Raw genomic sequence first — 23,051 nt, forward strand, 5'->3', positions numbered from 1 at the left:
TGGAACAGGGAATTGTATCTATGCTTTATAGATCTAGAAAAGGCATATGACCGGGTTCCTAGGAGGAAGTTATTGTCTGTTCTACAAGATTATGGAATAGGAGGCAAACTTTTGCAAGCAATTAAAAGTCTTTACATGGATAGTCAGGCAACAGTTAGAGTTGACGGTAATTTGAGTTCATGGTTCAGAGTAGTTTCAGGGGTAAGACAAGGCTGCAACCTGTCTCCACTGTTGTTCATATTATTTATGGATCATATGTTGAAAACAATAGACTGGTTGGGTGAGATTAAGATATGTGAACACAAAATAAGTAGTCTTGCATATGCGGATGACTTAGTTGTGATGGCAGATTCGATTGAAAGTTTGCAAAGTAATATTTCAGAGCTAGATCAGAAATGTAAGGAATATGGTATGAAGATTAGCATCTCAAAAACGAAAGTAATGTCAGTGGGAAAGAAATATAAACGGATGGAGTGCCAAATAGGAGGAACAAAGTTAGAACAGGTGGACGGTTTCAAGTACTTAGGATGCATATTCTCACAGGATGGCAACATAGTGAAAGAACTGGAAGCGAGGTGTAGCAAAGCTAATGCAGTGAGCGCTCAGCTACGTTCTACTCTCTTCTGCAAGAAGGAAGTCAGTACCAAGACTAAGTTATCTGTGCACCGTTCAATCTTTCGACCAACTTTGTTGTATGGGAGCGAAAGCTGGGTGGATTCAGGTTACCTTATCAACAAGGTTGAGGTTACGGATATGAAAGTAGCTAGGATGATTGCAGGTACTAGTAGATGGGAACAATGGCAGGAGGGTGTCCACAATGAGGAAATCAAAGAAAAACTGGGGATAAACCCTATAGATTTAGCAGTCAGGGCGAACAGGCTTAGATGGTGGGGTCATGTTACACGCATGGGAGAAGCAAGGTTACCCAAGAGACTCATGGATTCAGCAGTAGAGGGTAGGAGGAGTCGGGGCAGACCGAGGAGAAGGTACATGGATTCGGTTAAGAATGATTTTGAAGTAATAGGTTTAACATCAGAAGAGGCACCAATGTTAGCACTGAATAGGGGATCATGGAGGAACTGTATAAGGGGGGCTATGCACCAGACTGAACGCTGAAAGGCATAATCAGTCTTAAATGATGATGATGATGATGATGATGATGATGATGATGATGATGATGATGATTTCTTAATTAAGATGGTTAAATCTTATACAGCTGTTGGTCCCACTGAACGATGTGTGAAAGGAAGTAACATTTCGCTCCTAAAGTAAAATTGTTTTAAAACTAAAAGATGTGAACACATTTTTGGGGATTCAGTCTGTGTTTACTATTTACTTCCTCAGTAGTTACGTAATCTAGTCAACTAATCTTCAGCATTCTTCTGCAGCACCACATTTCGAAAGCATCTGTTCTCTTCTGGTCGACACTGTTTGTCGTCTATTTTTCACTTCCATACATGGCTTCTCTCCACACAACTACTTTCAGAAATGACTTGCCAACACTTAATCTACACTCGATGTTAACAAGTTTCTCTTCTTCAGAAAACGCTTTTCCTGCCATTGGCAGTCTACATTTCACATCCTCCCAACTTCGATCATCATAAGCCATTTTGCTTTCACAGTAGCAAATCTCATTTTCTGACTTAATTCCCTCAGTATCACCTGATTTAACTTGACTACAGTCCATTATCCTCATTTTTGTTTTGTTGATGCTCATCTTATATCCTACTTTCAAGACGCAGTACATTTCGTACTGCTCTTCCAAGTCCTTTGCTGTCTCTGTCAGAATTACATACAATGTCATCGGCTAACCTCATAGTTTTTATTTCTTCTCCCTGTACTTTAATTCCTCCTCCAAATTTTTCTTTTGTTTCCTTTACTGCTTGCTCAGTATACAGATTGAATAACATCTGGGATAGTCTAAAACCCTGTCTCATTCCTTTCTCATCCACTGCTTTGCCTTTCGCACACGTCAGCTCTTATAACTGCCATCTGACTTCTGTACAAATTGTAAATAGCCTTTCGCTCCCTGTGTTTTACGCCTCCCAACTTTACAATTTGAAAGAGAGTATTCCACTCAACTTTGTCAAAGGCCTTCTCTGGTATAGGCGCAGGTATGCCATAACCTATCTTCTATGAGAAGTCATAACGCCTCGTGTGTTCTTACATTTCTCCGGAATCCAAAGTGGTCTTCCCCGAGGTCGGCTTCTACTGGTTTTTCCTCTTATCTGTAAAGGATTCGTGCTAGTACTATGCTGCTGTGACCTATTAAATTGTACGTGTGACTAAAAATCGTTGGTAGTAGGTACACAATAGCATGTGCGAAGAGAAGGAAAGATTCTCGAACGTGGAATACGTTTCAAAACAGCTTTGATGTTTACCAGGGCCTGCCGAGTAATGTAATAATGCTTCCACCCGAATAGCGCCGTGCAGCTGCCGGTCCCGCACGAGAAAAGCGCTCTTTCAGCGGACGTTAAAAACGGCAAAAGTACCCCAGATTTCCATCGACCCAGTAAAACGTGTTTTATGTTTCTTTTAATGGCCGGACGCTGCGCGGATACGTGGCGCTTTTGGCAGCGCCCGGCGGAGCGACGGCGGCCTTGGAGCGTCTGCGGCCTTTATGGGGTGTGGGCATCGCCCCGCCCCGCCACCCCTCACCCAGCCTTGCCTCGCTTCGCACGCGGGTCGCCACTATCTGTCCGCCCCCGGAAAAATATCATTTCCAGGGCTGGCAAATCTGCGCGTCTCGCCTTTGCCAGATTCCGGGCGCTCTCAAACTCGCCAGCTTCAATATAAACGGACTTAAGAGAGAGCGTGTTACAGCGCACGTCTCCCACGCGTCCTCACAGACACACACGTACGTGGAGACACAGTGTAAGATGAGAAATAAATGTCGAAAACTTTACGACTGATGTTCGATAAGAAACGTAATTTTTCTGAGTTTAAGACTCCTTTATAGTTTTTTTACTTGCAAAGCGTTGTCTGCCACTCCTTTAACGTTTATAGTCTTCCGTTATCTAATTATGGTAGTTCGTGCTCCATTTCCGTACCCTTTCTCTGATCTCATCTGATTTGAATTCTTACTTATAGTTTTTTTCTTTTAGAGGTGGATCCCCTCCACGCCCACACCGGCATGATGGCCAACACAAAAGGTCTACTGCCATCTCTGCATAAGGGTTAGTATTCACTAAGGTGAGATTTCGCAGGATGTGGGTACTGCGATGTTTGCGTACGTCTGGTTAGGATTAAACATTAATACGCGCTCATCTGGAGATAGATTGGTCGAAATCTGACGAAGGGTAGCGGTTTGAAGGGCAGAGGAAAAAAAGTGACAAGGCAAGAGCCAAGGGAAAAAAACCTCTGCGAAAGTTAGGTCGGGCGGCAAGAGCAGTAGCGGTTGTCTTGCTGCCTGTGATAGGTTGTGCAAGGATAGGCTTTGTTAGTAGTGGGTATCATGCATGTCGATACCTTGACGTTGTGCGTTTGTGCTGCTCGGCGGCTGGCGCTGGGTGCTGGTACAGAGTCCTCGTTCAGCGTCCTGCAACCTGCAACAGTTAGGTTTGTTATCGGTCTTGTGTCCGATAGGTCATATACAGGAGGCACAGTGTGAGGGAGTGTTGGGAGATTGTTCGTGCGTCTGTGGGCGAGCTCGTCGGTGTCCCTGCTGTGGCCTGTTGGTCGGCTCTAATAGCAGCTGGTAGTTGCCAGTCAGTACTTATAGTACCTTACTAAAATCATAAGAATTAGTCAAGACAGACACCTCCTTTTTTTCCGAGAAAATTTCCACATACATAAAGCATTAACACAAAATAAACAGTTGCTCAGTGACTATATAAATATCGGAAGCCAGACCCTATGTAAAATAATTAATGCAATTAGATGAAGAAGAAAAGAGCCTTTTCTATCCTTCAACACCTCGTACTCTCCCACTCAACCCCCTCCCTCCCAGTTTCACTGCTTGCTACTCATCTTCTCTTACAAACTCACACTCCATTACACTACTACACACTTACGTACACCTATCACGAATTCTCCTTCTCCCACCGAAAAAAAACCCTCCTTCACTATTCATTCCCTTCTCTTCCACAATATATAAATACACACTAACATAATTGTATGGAATTTTTACACACATACAATAATCCAAATATATATATATATATATATATATATTGCAGACAAAATAATGCCATGGTTATGTTGGCAACGCTGCAAAACACAAAGCACAACACATAGCAGAAGTGTTATAGAAGTATAAAAACAAACAAAAACAGCGCTGTGCGAACAAATTGTTGACTAACTGTTTTTATATCCTAAAGCAAATGAAAATCTAGATAACTTAATTAAAGAGCACTGATGGTGCTTTACCTCAATAAACCGAAACGCGTCTTTTGAAAAAAAAAAAACATATTTGTAGTTCCAGCGACTGAACAAAAATACCCTCAAGAATTGTAAAGCAACTATGGGCAATATGGCCACATAAATGAAGAAGTCATGCTTTAACACGTTGAACAAGAAGTCCCTCGGGAGAGCTAGGGCCGTCTTTAGCACTAAACGTTAGTACACTGACCTTGGTCGCCAATATAAATTTAATTAGTCATCTCACGACGCATTTCGGTATACCACACCATCAGATCTGTGATACTAAATAAATAATGAAAGACATTATATTAAAACAAAATTAAGTTGCAAAACATACATGCGAAAGTCCCTGAAACGTACCCTGTAGCCGCCTACACTGATTTTTAACACCTTAATTGCCAATACTGACACAGGAACTCTAATGCAGGCAGGTACATTTTTCACCTTCACCTTGTTTTTCCACTGTGTGCTTTTTAATTTCTTGTCTGATGCTCTAAGTTTCATATGACAAAACTAATATGTTAGTGTTATCCCGAGATGTGTCTTGAGAAGATAATTGAAAAGTGTATTAGAGACCAAGACAAATGTATTACCATTAGATACTCCTGTATTTCATTTTCATACTACTAACTTGGAGCGGTCTCCTGACATCTTATGAGGCCAGTCTCATCTCAGAACTGAACGTCCATCAACCTTAGTTATTTGTTCTATATTCCAGTTTGCTGTTATTACAGTCTCTGTCCCCATCTACTATTTTAGGCTAGTCCCGTGTAGTTCCGCATAACAGAATAGAAGTTGTTCCCAGATATTCTACAAGGTGTTCAATCAACCTCTCTCTTTAGGTAACAGCCGCTCGGGATTAGCCGAGCGGTCTTAGGCGCTGCAGTCATGGACTGCGCGGCTGGTCCCGGCGGAGGTTCGAGTCCTCCCTCGGGTATGGGTGTGTGTGTTTGTCCTTAAGATAATTTAGGTTAAGTATTGTGTAAGCTTAGGGACTGATGACCTTAACAGTTAAGTCCCATAAGATTTCACACACACATTTTTCTTCAGGTAACAGGTACTTTAGACGGATTCCTTTCCTCAACGAGTCAGCTGCGTACCCATCTGTTAATATTTATGGAATATTCCGTAGGTATTTGAAGGAACATGAATCCTTCAAGAGGGCTAGGAGATAATTTATGCTAGAAAAAGCAGCTGTTATAACCCACTCAGAAAATGAGTGGACAAAAAGTGAATAGACATGATTCAGCTCCAGTTAGATGGATATACAGGAATTACTGACAAAGTTTAGAGGGGATTATAAATTACGGCCTGGAATGGTATGTGCCGCGTAAGTGGATCAAGAACGGAAAAGACCGACCATGTTTTAACAATAAAGTTTTGAAGTTGCTGAGGAAGTGCAGGTTTTTGTACTCTCGGATGAAAACCGAGCGCGCAGGTAAGAAAAATTCAGTATAAATTCGTGCGTCTGTATAAAGACAGATGGCCAAAGCATACAACAACCACAAGAGTCACACTTTAGGAAAATGTCTTACCAAACACCCGAAAAAATTCCGCTCCTACGCAAAATCGGGAAGCAGGTCTAAAGCTTCTGTCCAGTCATTCGTTGAGGAGTCTTGTCTGGCAATAGAAGACAGTGAAAGTAAAGCCGAAGTTTTGAATCTCTCATTTAAAAACGCGTTCAGTCAGGAGAATCGTACAAACTTACCGTCGTTTGACCGTCGTGCGGGCTGGCATATGGAAGGCAAGGTTATAGGCAAGCCTAGTGCAGAGAGGCAGCAGAAAGAGAGTTGAAAAAAACAAGCCGTCAGGTCCGCATGGAGGGGACTGTAGAAACTTACTGTGGTTCCACTGTCGTACGGACTTCCAAATGGAGCACAAGCGCAGAAAAGCAACTGAAAGGGTTTTACCAAAGGTGAAAAATAACACTACAGTTGAAAAGTTCTTTTATTATCACACGACCGGTTTCGGGTTCTTATAAGCCCATCTTCAGGTGTCGTAACCTGATGCTTTGAGCCCAGCGTGAGGCGGTGGACGTGAACCAGGCGAGGTGAGCTACCTACGAGCGCAGAACACACTCCATGTTTGACCAGATTACGACACCTGAAGATGGGCTTATAAGAGCCCGAAACCGGTCGTGTGATAATGAAAGAACTTTACAACTGTTTCGGTATTTTCGACCTCTGCCGTAATACTCAGTTGCGGATGTCCCTCACCAGGATTGTTTGTAAAAGAGTTTAAAGAAGTAAGTCATCAGGTCCGGACTGAATCCCATTTCGATGTTACAGATGGTACTCTAATGCATTCTCCCGTTACTTGTCTAGCATTCATCGCGAATCTCTCTCCCAGCGAGTCTCAAGTGCCAGGTAAAAAGCGCAGGTAACTCATGTACGAGGTGCATTCAAGTTCTAAGGCCTCCGATTTTTTTTCTCCCGACTGGAAAGAGATAGAAACATGCGCATTGTTTTAAAATGAGGCCGCGTTCATTGTCAATACGTCCCAGAGATGGCAGCACCGTGCGGCAGATGGAATTTTACCATCAGCGGCGAGAATGAGAACTGTTTTAAATACTTAAAATGACAACGTTTTCCTTACTTGAACAGCGTGCAATCATTCGTTTTCTGAATTTGCGTGGTGTGAAACCAATCGAAATTCTTCGACAGCTGAAGGAGAGATGTGGTGATGGAGCTATGGATGTGTCGAAAGTGCGTTCGTGGGTGCGACAGTTTAATGAAGGCAGAACATCGTGTGACAACAAACCGAAACAACTTCGGGCTCGCACAAGCCGGTCTGACGACATGATCGAGAAAGTGGAGAGAATAGTTTTGGGGGATGGCCGAATGACTGTTGAACAGATCGCCTCCAGAGTTGGCATTTCTGTGGGTTCTGTGCACACAATCCTGCATGACGACCTGAAAATGCGAAAAGTGTCATCCAGGTCGGTGCCACGAATGCTGACGGACGACCACATGGCTGCCCGTGTGGCATGTTGCCAAGCAATGTTGACGCACAACGACAGCATGAACGGGACTTTCTTCTCGTCGGTTGTGACAATGGATGAGACGTGGATGCCATTTTTCAATCCAGAAACAAAGCGCCAATCAGCTCAATGGAAGCACACAGATTCACCGCCACCAAAAAAAATTTCGGGTAACCGCCAGTGCTGAAAATATGATGGTGTCCATGTTATGGGACAGCGAGGGCATAATCCTTACCCATTGCGTTCCAAAGGGCAATACGGTAACAGGTGCATCCTACGAAAATGTTTTGAAGAACAAATTCCTTCCTGCACTGCAACAAAAACGTCCGGGAAAGGCTACGCGAGTGCTGTTTCACCAAGATAACGCACCCGCTCAACGAGCTAAAGTTACGCAACAGTTTCTTCGTGATAACAACTTTGAAGTGATTCCTCATGCTCCCTACTCACCTGACCTGGCTCCTAGTGACTTTTGGATTTTTCCAACAATGAAAGACACTCTCCGTGGCCGCACATTCACCAGCCGTGCTGCTATTATCTCAGCGATTTTCCAGTGCTCAAAACAGACTCCTAAAGAAGCCTTCGCCGCTGCCATGGAATCATGGCGTCAGCGTTGTGAAAAATGTGTACGTCTGCAGGGCGATTACGTCGAGAAGTAACGCCAGTTTCATCGATTTAGGGTGAGTAGTTAATTAGAAAAAAAAATCGGAGACCTTAGAACTTGAATGCACCTCGTAGATAAGAACGATAGAAGAAAGGATTCGCAAAGTTACAGACCAATACCCTTAACATCGGTGCATTACAGAATTTTTTAACATGTTCTCAGTTCGAGTATAACCGATGTATTTGAGATGGAAGAGGTTCTGTCCACAAATTAGCATGGATTTAGAAACCATCGCCCAGGCGGAACTAACCTTTCCTTTTCTCACGTGATATGCTGTGAACCATGGATGAAGGGCCACAGGCAGATTCTATGTTCCTAGATTTCCACAAAGCGTTAGACACAGTGCCCCACTGCAGATTTTTAACAAGCGGGCGAGCATGTGGAATAGGTTCCAAGATATGTGAGTGGGTCGGAGACTTCTCAAGTAACAGAACCTAGTACATTGTCCCCTACGGCGAGTGTTGATCACATACAAGGCTATCGTCAAGATTGCCACAGGGAAGTGTAATGTGACCGCTACTATTTTCTACGTACGTGAACGATTTGGCGGACATCGGACAGTGTAGGTAGCAATCTGCGGCTGCTAGATGATGACATTGAGGTGCACGGGAAGGTGTCGTCGTTGAGTGACTGTAAGAGGATACGAGACGACTTAGACAAAATTTCTAGTTGGTGTGACGAACTGAAGCGTGCTCTAAGTGTAGAAAGGCGTAAGTTCACGGAGATGAGTAGGAAAAATAGTCCCGTAAAGTTCGAGCATTAGCAATGTGCTGCTTGAAAAAGTCACGCCGACTGAATATCTAGACGTAACGTCTTTAGTAGGAAAGGCGAACTGTCAATTCCGTTTGTAGGAAGAATTTTAGGAAAGTGCTGATGATCTGTAAAAGAGAGCGCGTATACACCAGTGCGCATCATTCTTGAGTCCTTTCGAGTGTTTGTGATCCCTACCAGGTCGGAGCAAAGGAAGACATCGAAGCGGCATGCATGTATTTCGGAGATGCTTCTTGAATTCAAGCGAGAATTCCAGCAGGTAAGATAACGTACTTTTCGCGGAAGAGTATTGAAAAAATATGGAGAACCAGCCTTTTAAGATCTGCAGAAAGATTCTACTCCCGCCTACATATATTTGTGGTACAGACCACGAAGATAAGATAAGGCCTACAGACAGTTGCATTCCCTTACTCAGTTCTCGGGTGGAACAGGAAAGATGTGGCTGGTTATACTACAAGGTTCCCACCCAAACACACCAAAGTGCGGCTTGCGGAGTACGTATAGAGATATAGACGTAGATATTAAAAAGTTACATACACAGTACTGCTGTTCCACAATAATATTTACTCAATAGTTCGTTATGATCCGTATTGCGGCTGTTTTGACTGTTGTCACAGCTTCTAATACTTGACAGGTAGTGTACTCGGCATCAGCGAGAGTACGCAGCTTCACAAAACTTATTTTTCAAAGATGTGTGACATTTCACTACTACATATCGATACAAAACTCAAGCAAAATGAAGTTTACTAAGAAGCTCTGCCCAAATGAAATTTGCACTACTTTATGCACGAAGGTTAAAATGTAGGAATCTGTAAGCTAAAAGTTTAGTACAAGTGAGTAATGACACTATGACTGCTATGTTACATAGATAAACTGGTGAACGTGATGAACAGGTAAAAAAACGGGGCGGGGAGGGGGCGTGGGGAGAAAGGAGTCTATAGACTGTGGGTGTGAAACAGTTATAACAATAGTATTACGTAATGGGGAGAGAAATATTACCTTTGTTCTGCTACTTAGGTAAGGATGAGTAATGAAACTATGTTTGGTCACTAAGGCCGATAAATATGTGCTTTTCTCCTCAGAAAGCACTAAATCACATTACGAGGTGCATTCAAGTTCTAAGGCCTCCGATTTTTTTTCTCCGGACTGGAAAGGGATAGAAACATGCGCATTGTTTTAAAATGAGGCCACGTTCATTGTCAATACGTCCCAGACATGGCAGCACCGTACGGCAGATGGAATTTTACCGCCAGCGGCGAGAATGAGAACAGTTTTAAATACTTAAATCGGCGTCGCTTTCCTTACTTGAACAGCGTGCAATCATTCGTTTACTGAATTTGCATGGTGTGAAACCATTTGAAATTCATCGACAGTTGAAGGAGACATGTGGTGATGGAGTTATGGATGTATCGAAAGTGCGTTCGTGGGTGCGACAGTTTAATGAAGGCAGAACATCGTGTGACAACAAACCGAAACAACCTCGGGCTCGCACAAGCCAGTCTGACGACATGATCGAGAAAGTGGAGAGAATTGTTTTGGGGGATCGCCGAATGACTGTTGAACAAATCGCCTCCAGAGGTGGCATTTCTATGGGTGCTGTGTACACAATCCTGTATGACGGCCTGAAAATGCGAAAAGTGTCATCCAGGTGGGTGCCACGAATGCTGATGGATGACCACACGGCTGCCGTGTGGCATGTTGCCAAGCAATGTTGACGCGCAACGACAGCATGAATGGGACTATCTTTTCTTTGGTTGTGACAATGGATGAGACGTGGATGCCATTTTTCAATCCAGAAAAAAAGCGCCAGTCAGCTCAATGGAAGCACACAGATTCACCGCCACCAAAAAAATTTCGGGTAACCGCCAGTGCTGAAAAAATGATGGTGTCAATGTTCTGGGACAGCGAGGCCGTAATCCTTACCCATTGCGTTCCAAAGGGCAATACGGTAACAGGTGCATCCTACGAAAGTGTTTTGAAGAACAAATTCCTTCCTGCACTGCAACAAAAACGTCCGGGAAGGGCTGCGCGTGTGCTGTTTCACCAAGACAACGCACCCTCACATCGAGCTAACGTTACGCAACAGTTTCTTCGTGATAACAGCTTTGAAGTGATTCCTCATGCTCCCTACTCACCTGACCTGGCTCCTAGTGACTTTCGGCTTTTTCCAACAATGAAAGACCCTCTCCGTGGCCGCACATTCACCAGCCGTGCTGCTATTGCCTCAGCGATTTTCCAGTGGTCGAAACAGACTCCTAATGGCCTTCGTCGCTGCCATGGGATCATGGCGTCAGCGTTGTGAAAAATGTGTACGTCTGCAGGGCGATTACGTCGAGAAGTAACGCCAGTTTCATCGATTTCGGGTGAGTAGTTAATTAGAAAAAAAATCGGAGGCCTTACAACTTGAATGCACCTCGTAGTAATAAATAGCCCCCCCCCCCCCTATTACATGCAGATAGACTTCGTAGGTGCTTATCAGCAACGTAAATTCCAGAAAATCTAATCCAGCTTCTTAAACTGGGAACACTTGTAGCCCACATGTTCAACAGTTAAGACGAGATTCCACCTCTAGAACAGAGTGGAGTTTATAGAATTTCCAGTAATCTTTGTGGGAAATACTATGTAGGTCACTCAGGTGGGGCTGTGGTACTACACGTTCAGAGCGTGAAAGGAGTTCGTAACTGAAAAAGAGAGATTTCAGCTTTGCAGATGAGAACCTGAATTAATGTCTTTCTTAGGATATGTTATATTGTACACAGAAGAGCAAATGGCAGGGAACTAAAAGTAATCGAAAATCTGCTTACTAATAAACAACAGTCAAAGAATCATCACTACCATGTTTCTTGAGTTTACTCTCAGTGCATATTATTTACACCTAAAGAATATCAGTAAGATTCTCTGCTATCGTTACCATACCCAGTGAAAGTGAAGAAGAGTATCAGGACCAGTTGAATGGAATGAACAGTGTAAGCAGTATTGTATCTTATATGGGGAGCAGGCAGATAGTTTGGGGTGATAAGGTGCCAGAACATGAATAACCACAATTCCAAACTAGGATATTAGCACAAAAAATTTTCTAAACCAAAATTATAAAGGCCTTCTCAAAAGTCGTCCATACAGAGTTAAAACAATGTTTTATATGAAAGCGGATCTCAACATTTACTAAATGAACAGAACAACGTTTATTAATTTCAGTTGCTAGACAACATTTGTGAAATTTCTAATAAATGAATACCATGGAATGACTACTTAAATAATTAAAATAACTCTTACTTCAGCACAATTAAGGGAACATAATTCCGTTGATACTCTATTAACACAGACATTTCGCTCAAATAATTAGATTCACAGGCGTTGATGTCACCATTAAACCATGCAATATGATGATAGTCAGGATAACAAATCACTCAGAACTATAACGGAGAGAGAGAGAGAAACATAATTAAAGAGAGCATTTAAATTGTTAAGACGCCACTTTAGACAACTAGTAACATTTGGCTATAGAAACACACGGGAGATGACAATTGTACTTTGTTAAACAACTCAAGATATGCCAGATATGCCGGGTGGTTATAATTAAACTTTCCCTATTTAACACGTTGTAACACGGAAACTAATTACCGTATGAGTACCGAACTTGGTAGCATTAATGTCCAGTGTGTGGGATGCATCAATTACATGCGTCACAGCGCCGCCGTTCAGTTCCAACTATGGCCACCAGATGCCGTTACGAGTCATTGTGATTCACAGCCTTACACACCTGACCAATCGCAGTCCACTTGTTGACGTGTCAACATGAGCTTGGACCAAAAGAGCAGGGCATTTTTGGTGAAGCTGTCTTATCAAAACGACAGTAATGCGGCAGCTGCCTTTCGAGAATATCGCCGGCTGAACGGATTACAGAAGGGTAGTCTTTCTCCATCTTCTCCGCGAAACACGGTGAAGAAGTTCAAATCAACTGGGGAACTGGACGTCGCTCCGGGAAGAGGCCGAAGACCGATAGCACCACAGGTAGACAGATAGATATTCAGCGATCACAGGCCCTGCAGACCACGCGCTGCTTCAACAAACTGCCTCCATTCCTTCCTGTTTTGGGCCCGGTTCCTCCAGGTGTCTTCAATTCCCAAGGCTGTTAGGTCCTTCGCCAGGTCGTCCATCCAGCTCTGCCTTAGTCGTCCAATGGGGCGCTTGGTGTTTGGTTTCCCCGCTGGTGCCATTTTCGTCTGTCTTCCATCTGGCATACGGGCTGCATGGTCCACCCATTGTATTCTTTTCCTCTTTATCTTCTGCATGATAGTTGGTTGCCGCATCAGAAGGTAGACCTCCTCGTTTTTGCTCCTCCTCCATTCTCTGCTATCTAAAACTGGTCCCCATATCTTCCTCATTACTCTTCTTTTAAATATTAATAGTTTCTCCCCTTCTCGCTTACTCATGCTCAATGTCTGTGAACCGTACATTACTACTGGGCATATCACTGTGTTGTAGATTTTCATCTTAGTGTTCACTGAGATCGATTTAGAGACGAGCGCCTCTCTGAGGGAATGTATGCATTACATTCCCACTGCTATTCTTTCCTTGATGCCCATTTTTATGTTGTTGTCCGTCAAAAACCAAGATCCCAAGTATTTGAACTCGTGTACGCTCTTGAACCTCTTGCCATCTATCTCAAGAAATCCATCCTGCTCTTGTCTTCTTTCTAATTGTATGAACTCTGTTTTGTCTCGATTCAATTTGAGCCCTGCCTTCTGTGCATAATTGTCCATCTTCTGGTACATTTCTTTCAACAACTACAGTTGGTTGATGAAATCGCTGTTGCTATGGCAGACAAGACTGCGCGCAGTTCCCGATCATCAGGCAGTGCGCGAGCTGTGTCACGGCAGCTGAACATCGCGTTGTCCACAGTACGGTAGGAGCTTCGAGCCATTCTCGAATGCCACTGTACGGTAGGAGCTTCGAGCCGTTCTCGAATGGTATCCGTTCAAGATTCATATCATGCAGCAGATTGCACCACAGTACGCGCAACGACGTGTTGACTTCGCTCTCCACTTGTAAGGGGTCCGTAGGCCCTTACTGTAGGTTTGCACTCGGCACAGGTCGACAGGGCAAACTATCGATAGTGTGTCGGGTTGCGAGAGCGAATGAGAGTCAGTCAGTGAGTCAGTAGGTTCCCGTGTGGCGGGCCGAGCTGTGCGGAAGCCAGCAGTGGTTGTAATTCAAGGTTTACCGACAAAGGGAGTGGCCACAGCCGCGGTTTAACCCCTTTGTGTTAGTATAATACAGGAAAGTGATAAAGTATAGTTACGAGAGTGATCAGTGATATTTCTGTGACGAAATTTGAGATTTCGCGTCTACCGCGCCGGCATCATTTGGATTGCAGTGTTGGATTGCAGTGTTGGATTGCAGTGATTTGGATTAGCGTGTGACGATAATGAATAACGGAGAGGCCTGTGCTGAGATTAGCCGTTATTAAAAGTGTATGACGAAGGCAGTGGCTGTCCTCTTTTTCTTGTGCTTTTGAGACGAATATAGGTCTTGATTAGCAAAGCTGTGTTGGTGTTCTTCTTGTTACCAGACATTTCATTATTACAGCATTTGAGAAGGACAGAATGGAATGTAACAACTCCGTAGCAGTCCATTCCGATTGCCAGCCCCATTAGGTACACGGTCACATTAATTAATTATTATCTGGGATGCTATCAGATCCCGATCGAGCGGGAACGTAAAATAATCGGAGTGTTACACACTCTTACGCAAGGATTGAAGTTGACTTGCACCATCCTATGGACAGACGAAGTTCAGTTTTCTCTGACGGGTGAGGTGAACGCACAGAATTGTCGAGTGTGGGGGTTCTTCACCTTCAGTCAATGCGTATCAAGTTCCTCTGTATGGTGAACGTGTCACCGTATGGTGTGGCTTCACGGCTACGTTCGCATTGGCAAATTCTTTTTTGAACAGGTCAGCGCTCAAGGACCAAAGACGTCGCCGGCCACCGTGACTGAGCGGTTCTAGGCGCTTCAGTCCCGAACCGCGCAGCTGCTGCGGTCCCAGTTTCGAATCCTGCCTCGGGCATCGATGTGTGTGATGTCCTTAGTTAGTTTTTAGTAGTTATAAGTCTAGAGGACTGATGAACTGAGGTGTTAAGTCCCATATTACTTAGAGCTATTTCTGAACCAAAGACGTCCAGTATGACTAGTCAGCGTTAGTGCGATATGCTTCGGCAGCGTATCGTACCCGCCCTACAGGAGAGAGAGAGAGAGAGAGAGAGAGAGAGAGAGAGAGACAGAGAAAGAGAGACACACATTGAACTCGAAAGTTTTCATGTGACATGGAGCCCCACCGCACATCGATCGTGGAGTTCACCTGCTTCTCCGAAACACATTTTGAAATGATCGAATTATCTGCCAAACGATTCCAAATCCTTGGCCGGCACGATCACCTGATCTCATTCCCTATAATTTATGGTTGTGGGGCTACCTGAAGGACAGAGTTTACCAGGGGAGAATTCACACATGTGCTGAGATGAAGCGTAGCATATCAAGAGAAGTAGCCAGCGTAGCCATGGACATGCTTCGTTCTGCTGTGCAGAACGCAATCCTGCGCATTCAGACTCTTCGGGACACCGATGAGCACCATATTGTAGCAGTAATGGTACCGTGATGTAATGGTATTATGTACCATAAAACACATTAAATGTGTTTCAACTTAATTGATTCTACATTATTTATCTTCCCCATGTACTTGCCATAAACACTACCAAGTAGCGTACTCGTATGGTAATTAGTTTCCGTGTTATAACGTGTTAAATAGGAAAAGTTTAATTATAACCACTCGGTACGCTGATAACATTAAAAATGGTACAGCAGAATATGAACAAAAGGTAAGTGGCCCTAATTCTATGTTCAGATTTGCCACTTTCTTAGTTATCACAATAACGTAACGGTTATTGAAGGTCATCACTTCGGGTAATAAGTTACAAACGTCGAACACGGTATTCAACTGATAACAGAGAAAGGTGAGCAGTATACGCCATATATGGGTCAGGTATCATAAATAACAATAACATTTAAATAGCACTCGTAAACACACAGATAAGATGTTAACCACGACCAACAGGAAAGGTAAGCTGCCAGTGTCGATTTTCGGTGACATTCTAAGCGACGGCAGCAACAACTTCAACATAATGTTGTTACCGAATAATTTTCCTCTGTGATCGTCCTGGAGTAACAGATTCGTAGCTATCGTTGTCGTGTGCCAGACTTAATCCACTCAAGCTAACTTCGTTCTCAAGGCGCTTCAGCAAGTTAGCAACCAGGCCCGGACTGGAGGGAACGCGCCGGAAGCAGACAGGCGCGAAGAAGAACTTGCTGACTCGACCACAACACGGAGTAATCTGTCAGTGTACCACGCCCAGCCCATGACCGCTGATACTGGCACAAAACACTCCAGTACATGATTCAGACGCCGGTTTAGGCTGATACGCTTATGTTGGCGTTACACCGTCTGCCCGTGGGTGTCGCGGAACATGTAAACAGGTTCTCGCCAGTTAACAAAGACACACTGAAATATAATTAACTATTTCCTACCTTCCTTTCACTAGAATGGACTTTATTACAACTTCTGTACCGTGTGAGATGGATACCAATTATGTTTCATTAATGTTTAGGGGATGCTGGAGAGGAATTCCGACTTACGGAAGACACATTTGTAGTTTTGTTTTCATACAGACGTGTTTCAGCACTTACTGTGCTATCTTCAGTGCGTTTATTTGTTTATTTTCTTTCTCTCATGACGTTGTGGCATGTTCTTGATAGTAGCTTCAGGTCTGCTACACAGTCTAGGGGCTGTAAAACTTTTTGATGTTGTGATGCTCATTTCTTTGTTTTTGCCGAGGGAACACAGTCATTTCTTTTACTTTTGTGATTGCAAAAGTGTTTTCTATGATTTATTCCCTGCGATTTTGTGCCACGCAATCTTGGGAACAAATTGTAGGAAATACATGTGTTGTAATGTTCTTTCTATATTTCTTTAGTGTAATGTTATTTCTTGATTTCTTTGGAACACCATGAATGAATGCCAGACCTGGAAATGCATACAAAACTTGAGTTATCGTGCAGCGTGTTGTAACTGTAGGTGGTGTGCTTACTCTGTGTTACTGTCAGCAAAATATTTACAGGAACCGATTCGGAAATGCAACTCCCAGTGCCAGTAAAGAAATACAGTCCCCGAAAAATACATTCAGCCCCTTATGTACTGAATCCTCTGGCACTGTTCCAAACTCATAACTTTGGTCCCTGTGCACGTAACAAATAAATACAATTGTCTTACCTCCACCAACGGTAGATCGCGATACAGGGCTATTACAAATGATTGAAGCGATTTCATAAATTCACTGTAGCTCCATTCATTGACATATGGTCACGACACACTACAGGTACGTAGAAAAACTCATGAAGTTTTGTTCAGCGGAAGCCGCACTTCAGGTTTCTGCCGTCAGAGCGCTCGAGAGCGCAGTGAGACAAAACGGCGACAGGAGCCGAGAAAGCGTATGTCGTGCTTGAAATGCACTCACATCAGTCAGTCATAACAGTGCAACGACACTTCAGGACGAAGTTCAACAAAGATCCACCAACTGCTAACTGTATTCGGCGATGGTATGCGCAGTTTAAAGCTTCTGGATGCCTCTGTAAGGGGAAATCAACGGGTCGGCCTGCAGTGAGCGAAGAAACGGTTGAACGCGTGCGGGCTAGTTTCACGCGTAGCCCGCGGAAAATTGGCTCATGCCACAACTGGAGACCGACAGCGCCGACTTCATCTTTCAACAGGATGGTGCTCCACCGCACTTCCATCATGATGTTCGGCATTTCTTAAACAGGAGATCGGAAAACCGATGGATCCGTCGTGATGGAGATCATGATCAGCAATTCATGTCATGGCCTCCACGCTCTCCCGACTTAGCCCCATGCGATTTACTTCTGTGGGGTTATGTGAAAGATTCAGTGTTTAAACCTCCTCTACCAAGAAACGTGCCAGAACTGCGAGCTCGCATCAACGATTCTTTCGAACTCATTGATGGGGACATACTGCGCCGAGTGTGGGAGGAACTTGATTATCGGCTTGATGTCTGCCGAATCACTAAAGGGGCACATATCGAACATTTGTGAATGCCTAAAAAAACTTTTTGAGTTTTTGTATGTGTGTGCAAAGCATTGTGAAAGTATTTCAAATAATAAAGTTATTGTAGAGCTGTGAAATCGCTTCAATCATTTGTAATAACCCTGTATGTTCATGAAGAAGAATAGAATATACTAGCTACAGGCTCAGCGGTGTACAATGCTGGCAGTAATACTTTGAAATATACGTGAAACTCATTTGGCTGATAAATGAAAACATTTAAGAAAATTCGATGTCTTAAAACATATGAACTGGACATGGAGGCGGTAGTGATTTGGATGAATCACTAACACTGACTTTTTAAATAGTGGAATTGTATTCGAAATGAACCTTGGCTTTTCAAAACAACTGACGATTGAAATTACGTTACTCAAATAAATTACTCCCGTTTTACTAATTGAGTCACAATCAATGACATTTACACAGCAAGTATTATCTAAACTCATTAAACAAGCATAATGGCAAATCATCACATCATGTATAAGTAACTGAGTCAGCAAATCATAGAAACGTTGCAAAAGCGAAATATCTAACTAGCCTATACATCAAATCTGTGTACGTACATTCAGGAGTTACTAAACGTAGAACTCACTGTTACCAGTTGTCAGCCAACACATTTACACTAAAGTGCTGCAAAAATGAAAGTCATAAAAATTTAACTTCTTTACCTTGCCTCCGAGAAGACTTCTGTTTCGACGTTTCCATTTGCAATAATACATGTACTCATAATTCCTACATTATAATCTAATACTTGGTGGCTTTACAGACCACAGCACAACTGCCTACTCCATCTTCTTTCTGTCGCAGGCAGCTACCCACTGCTGTGCGGCAAGTGCTCTCCTACTCCAACACTACAATCTCAGACCAGAAGCAGTATCTTTGACTCAGCGTTCGCGCACAGTCAGCGATTCACTTTATAGAGCCCATCAGAGACATACATCGTTTGTAATGTAATAGTTTCAATTTAGTTTACGTTAGTATCATTACAATATTCGTGTACCACATATGACTTCACCCCAGAAGACTCGTTTCAGTGTAGTGACAAAAGCAGAAGAAGTGAGCATGTTACCACGACCAAACAAACGAAAAAACACTAGAGTAGCAAAAAGTATGACACGCTGTAGACTGCATAGTAGACGCAAAGCTACTATCACTAACATACAATTGTTCATGTGAAAAAGAAGATAAACAAATAAACGCACTGAAAATAGCACGAAAGTATTGAAGCACGTCTGGATGAAAACAAAACTAGAACTGTGTCTTGTATAACGCGGAATTCCTCTCCAATTTTCTTATCAACCACTTCAACATTCACAAAATTATTAGTTAAGTGGAAGGTAATTCACATGTATTAGTAATATGTGTTAATTCAAAAGCAATTATTGAGGGGACTCCCTTTGTTACTTGTCCAATCACTATAGCTTTGTTTCCTTCCAACACTGCTTGAGATCTTCAGCACAATATCTTTAATTCAACGCAGTTGTCTGTAAAGCTGCGAGGCTAATCCGAAAAGTAAGGTTAAAAGAAATTTTTGAAGTACAAATGTTTCAAATGGCTCTGCGCACTATGGAACTTAACTGCTGAGGTCATCATTCCCCTAGAACGTAGAACTACTTAAACCTAACTAACCGAAGGATATCACACACATCCATGCCCGGGGCAGGATTCGAACCTGCGACCGTAGCGGCCGCGCGGTTCCAGACTGTAGCGCCTAGAACCTCTCGGCCACCCCGGCTGGCTTTTGAAGTACAAAAAACGATTTACTTTAATAATCTTTACATTCACTGTAGTAGAGGTGTTGCAGTAGTTTTGCACATATTCACCATTTACCTCAATATATTTTGTCATTCATGGAACAAGCTTTTTGGGTCCTGTGTCATCGACATTGGCCACGAAGGTGTTTCTTCGGTTTAGTGAACAGATGATAGTGACTAGGTGCGAGATGGTAGATATGAGATGGGTGGCTTTATACATCCAAACCAAACGAAGTCAACAACTCTTGTGTTGCATGAGAGGTGTGCGAACGTGGGTTGTCATGAAGGAGACGCGTCCCGTTATAGCACCCCGCGACATTCGTTTTGTATGACTGCGAAGTTTCTTCATGTTCTCTCAGTAACTTACAGCATTTATTGTTTCACTTCTGTCCAAAACATCAACGAGCAGAATCCCTTTTCGATCCCAAAACACTGACACGAGGATTTTCCTCGCTGTTTCCTGAGCTTTGAATTTTTTGGCTGAAGGTGAAGGAGTATGGCGCCACTGCATTTATTGTCATTTTCTCTTTGAAGTGGAAATACCAAGTTCCATATCCTGTCACAATAAAGTCTAGAAGTCTCGGATTCAATTTCAAAACGGTCAAGGAATTCGCGAGCGACACTGACTTCGTCTATTTTGTGTACTTCCGTAAGCTTCTTGGGCGCCTATCATGTACACAGCTTGCGATAATTTAGTCAATCAGCTACGATTTCAACTGTTCGTAAAATGTTAGTAAAACCGGCATCCAGGACGTCAAGCGTCGATCGGCGATCAGAGATACGTTCTTCAGTATTCTGCACTAAATCATAAGTGACAACGCCGACCGTTGTGGCCGAGCGGTTCTAGAAGCTTCAGTCCGGAACCGCGCGACGGCTACAGCCGCAGGTTCGAATCCTGCCTCTGTCATGGATGTGTGTGATGTCCTTAGGTTGCTTAGCTTTAAGTAGTCTTAAGTGATATGGGACTGATTACCTCAGATTTTAAGTCCTATAGTGCACAGAGCCAGCCATAGGTGACAACAGTCTTTTGTCGTAATCTTGAATTTCCGTCCTTACAGAACTGAAATCCCGTACCCATTTCGTTATATGCTGCTTTGACATTACGTCCTCTCCATTAACTGAAACAATTTCGCGATGAATCGCAGCGGCGTTCATGCCCTTAGCATTTAGGTAGCGAATTCCAGCGTGCAGTTCGCACTTAGCGGGAGCTAGAACGAGAACTCTCATTTCTAGCAGTCACCAGAACACTGATCGACCAGCTACTGGCTGTTGGGAATGGTCGTTCCTTCCGCTGGCTTCCCGCTACACGGCAGTGGCACCAACTACCGCCACGGACATTTCACGCTGAAGCTACATGCCACGTAACCTTACGTAACGTTATGTAGAAATTCGATGACACTTAAGTTTGTCTAAGATAGTAACGTGCCCTACACAGTCAAACGCCTTGTACCATTCGCAGAAAATACAAGCTGGTCCTATTTTATTCTTCAAAGCTCTTAATATTTTATATGTGAATGTACATACATCATTCTCAGTCGGGCAAACCTGCTAGAATCCAATCTACGTCGTGCCAAGTAAATTGTTTCTGCTTAAATGTGCGACTACTCGTGAGTACTGTACTATTTCTAACATTTTGGAGAAAGGACTCTGAATGGAATTTTATAGTAATTTTAAGTGTTTCTTACCACATTTGTTACGAACAGGTTAAGCCGTAGAACCCCAACTTCTCTAAATCTGATGAGGCATAAGAAATGGCGTAGCACCACTGGATTATGCGGCAGGTACGTTTGAGTAGAGTGAGTCACGAACTGGTCGTTGTCGGTCCGCAGATCCCGAACTCGGCGCCGACGGTGGTGTCGGACGCCGGGGGCGGCCGGAAGACGTCGTGGTCGTCGCTGCAGCTGGCGGTGGCGTCGCTGACGTACCCGGAGGCGGTGATGCGGCTGCGCTGCGTCGCCGCCATCTTCAAGGTGTACCGGCGGAGCAGCGAGTCCGTGGAGCTGGTCGACGACGTCCCGCAGATCGCCTCCGTGCTGGGACACAGCCGATCTGGTGAGTCGCACCGCCTGTCTGCGAACCCCACCAACACGGGCAACATTTTATAGGCTGTTCATTGGTGCAGGGGATCCGTGTTGTCCGATAGCCCATTAGATATCTACGAGGGCAGTTCAATAAGTAATGCAACACATTTTTTTTCTCGGCCAATTTTGGTTGAAAAAACCGGAAATTTCTTGTGGAATATTTTCAAACATTCCCGCTTCGTCTCGTATAGTTTCATTGACTTCCGACAGGTGACAGCGCTGTACGGAGCTGTTAAAATGGCGTCTGTAAAGGATGTGCGTTGCAAACAACGGGCAGTGATCGAGTTTCTTTTGGCGGAAAACCAGGGCATCTCAGATATTCATAGGCGCTTGCAGAATGTCTACGGTGATCTGGCAGTGGACAAAAGCACGGTGAGTCGTTGGGCAAAGCGTGTGTCATCATCGCCGCAAGGTCAAGCAAGACTGTCTGATCTCTCGCGTGCGGGCCGGCCGTGCACAGCTGTGACTCCTGCAATGGCGGATCGTGCGAACACACTCGTTCGAGATGATCGACGGATCACCATCAAACAACTCAGTGCTCAACTTGACATCTCTGTTGGTAGTGCTGTCACAATTGTTCACCAGTTGGGATATTCAAAGGTTTGTTCCCGCTGTGTCCCTCGTTGTCTAACCGAACACCATAAAGAGCAAAGGAGAACCATCTGTGGGGAATTGCTTGCTCGTCATGGAGCTGAGGGTGACAATTTCTTGTCAAAGATTGTTACAGGCGATGAAACATGGGTTCATCACTTCCAACCTGAAACAAAACGGCAATCAATGGAATTGGCTCCGACATCGACCAGTGGAATGGTACCGTGCAGGCATACAGGCCCTCATTTCAAGGTGGCGTAAGGCTGTAGTATTGAATGGAGATTACGTTGAAAAATAGTGTTGTGTAGCTAAAAGATTGGGGAATAACCTAGTGTATTTCAATGCTGAATAAAACAACCCCTGTTTCAGAAAAAAATGTGTTGCATTACTTATTGAACTGCTCTCGTAAATTCAATAACATCTTCTCGGGCTTTCAGCAGCGTCAGGTGGTTGAAATTCCGGGAGCCTTCGACCAAGCTCTCCTACGCCATTGTCAAGTGGTAAAACACTGCCGCATCGCCGTGGCCTCGCCGTTATATAGCCGCACTGCTGGCTGTGACGTCACTGGTGCTCTCTTACTCCCCCGATATGGTGATGTTTTCGTCCTACATCCGCCGTGCCAGTTCTAACATCGCGATGGCCCGGTCCCAGTTTCGAGCTGCAGACCGCTGTCCTTCTTC

At 43.9% G+C, this 23,051-nt stretch overlaps 1 protein-coding gene across 1 annotated transcript in view; it reads left to right on the forward strand.

Moving 5' to 3' along the window:
• The window catches only part of LOC126191119 (uncharacterized), an 885,930-nt gene that overhangs the window by 850,176 nt on the left and 12,703 nt on the right, over positions 1-23,051 (forward strand). Inside the window, exon 5 of the mRNA XM_049931861.1 lies at positions 21,529-21,751. Within this exon, the coding sequence (XP_049787818.1) occupies positions 21,529-21,751 (223 nt within the window). The remainder of the gene's footprint in view (positions 1-21,528; positions 21,752-23,051) is intronic.

The sequence above is a fragment of the Schistocerca cancellata genome, chromosome 6, assembly GCF_023864275.1.
Source record: "Schistocerca cancellata isolate TAMUIC-IGC-003103 chromosome 6, iqSchCanc2.1, whole genome shotgun sequence".
In the NCBI taxonomy this organism is placed as follows: Eukaryota; Metazoa; Arthropoda; class Insecta; order Orthoptera; family Acrididae; genus Schistocerca; species Schistocerca cancellata.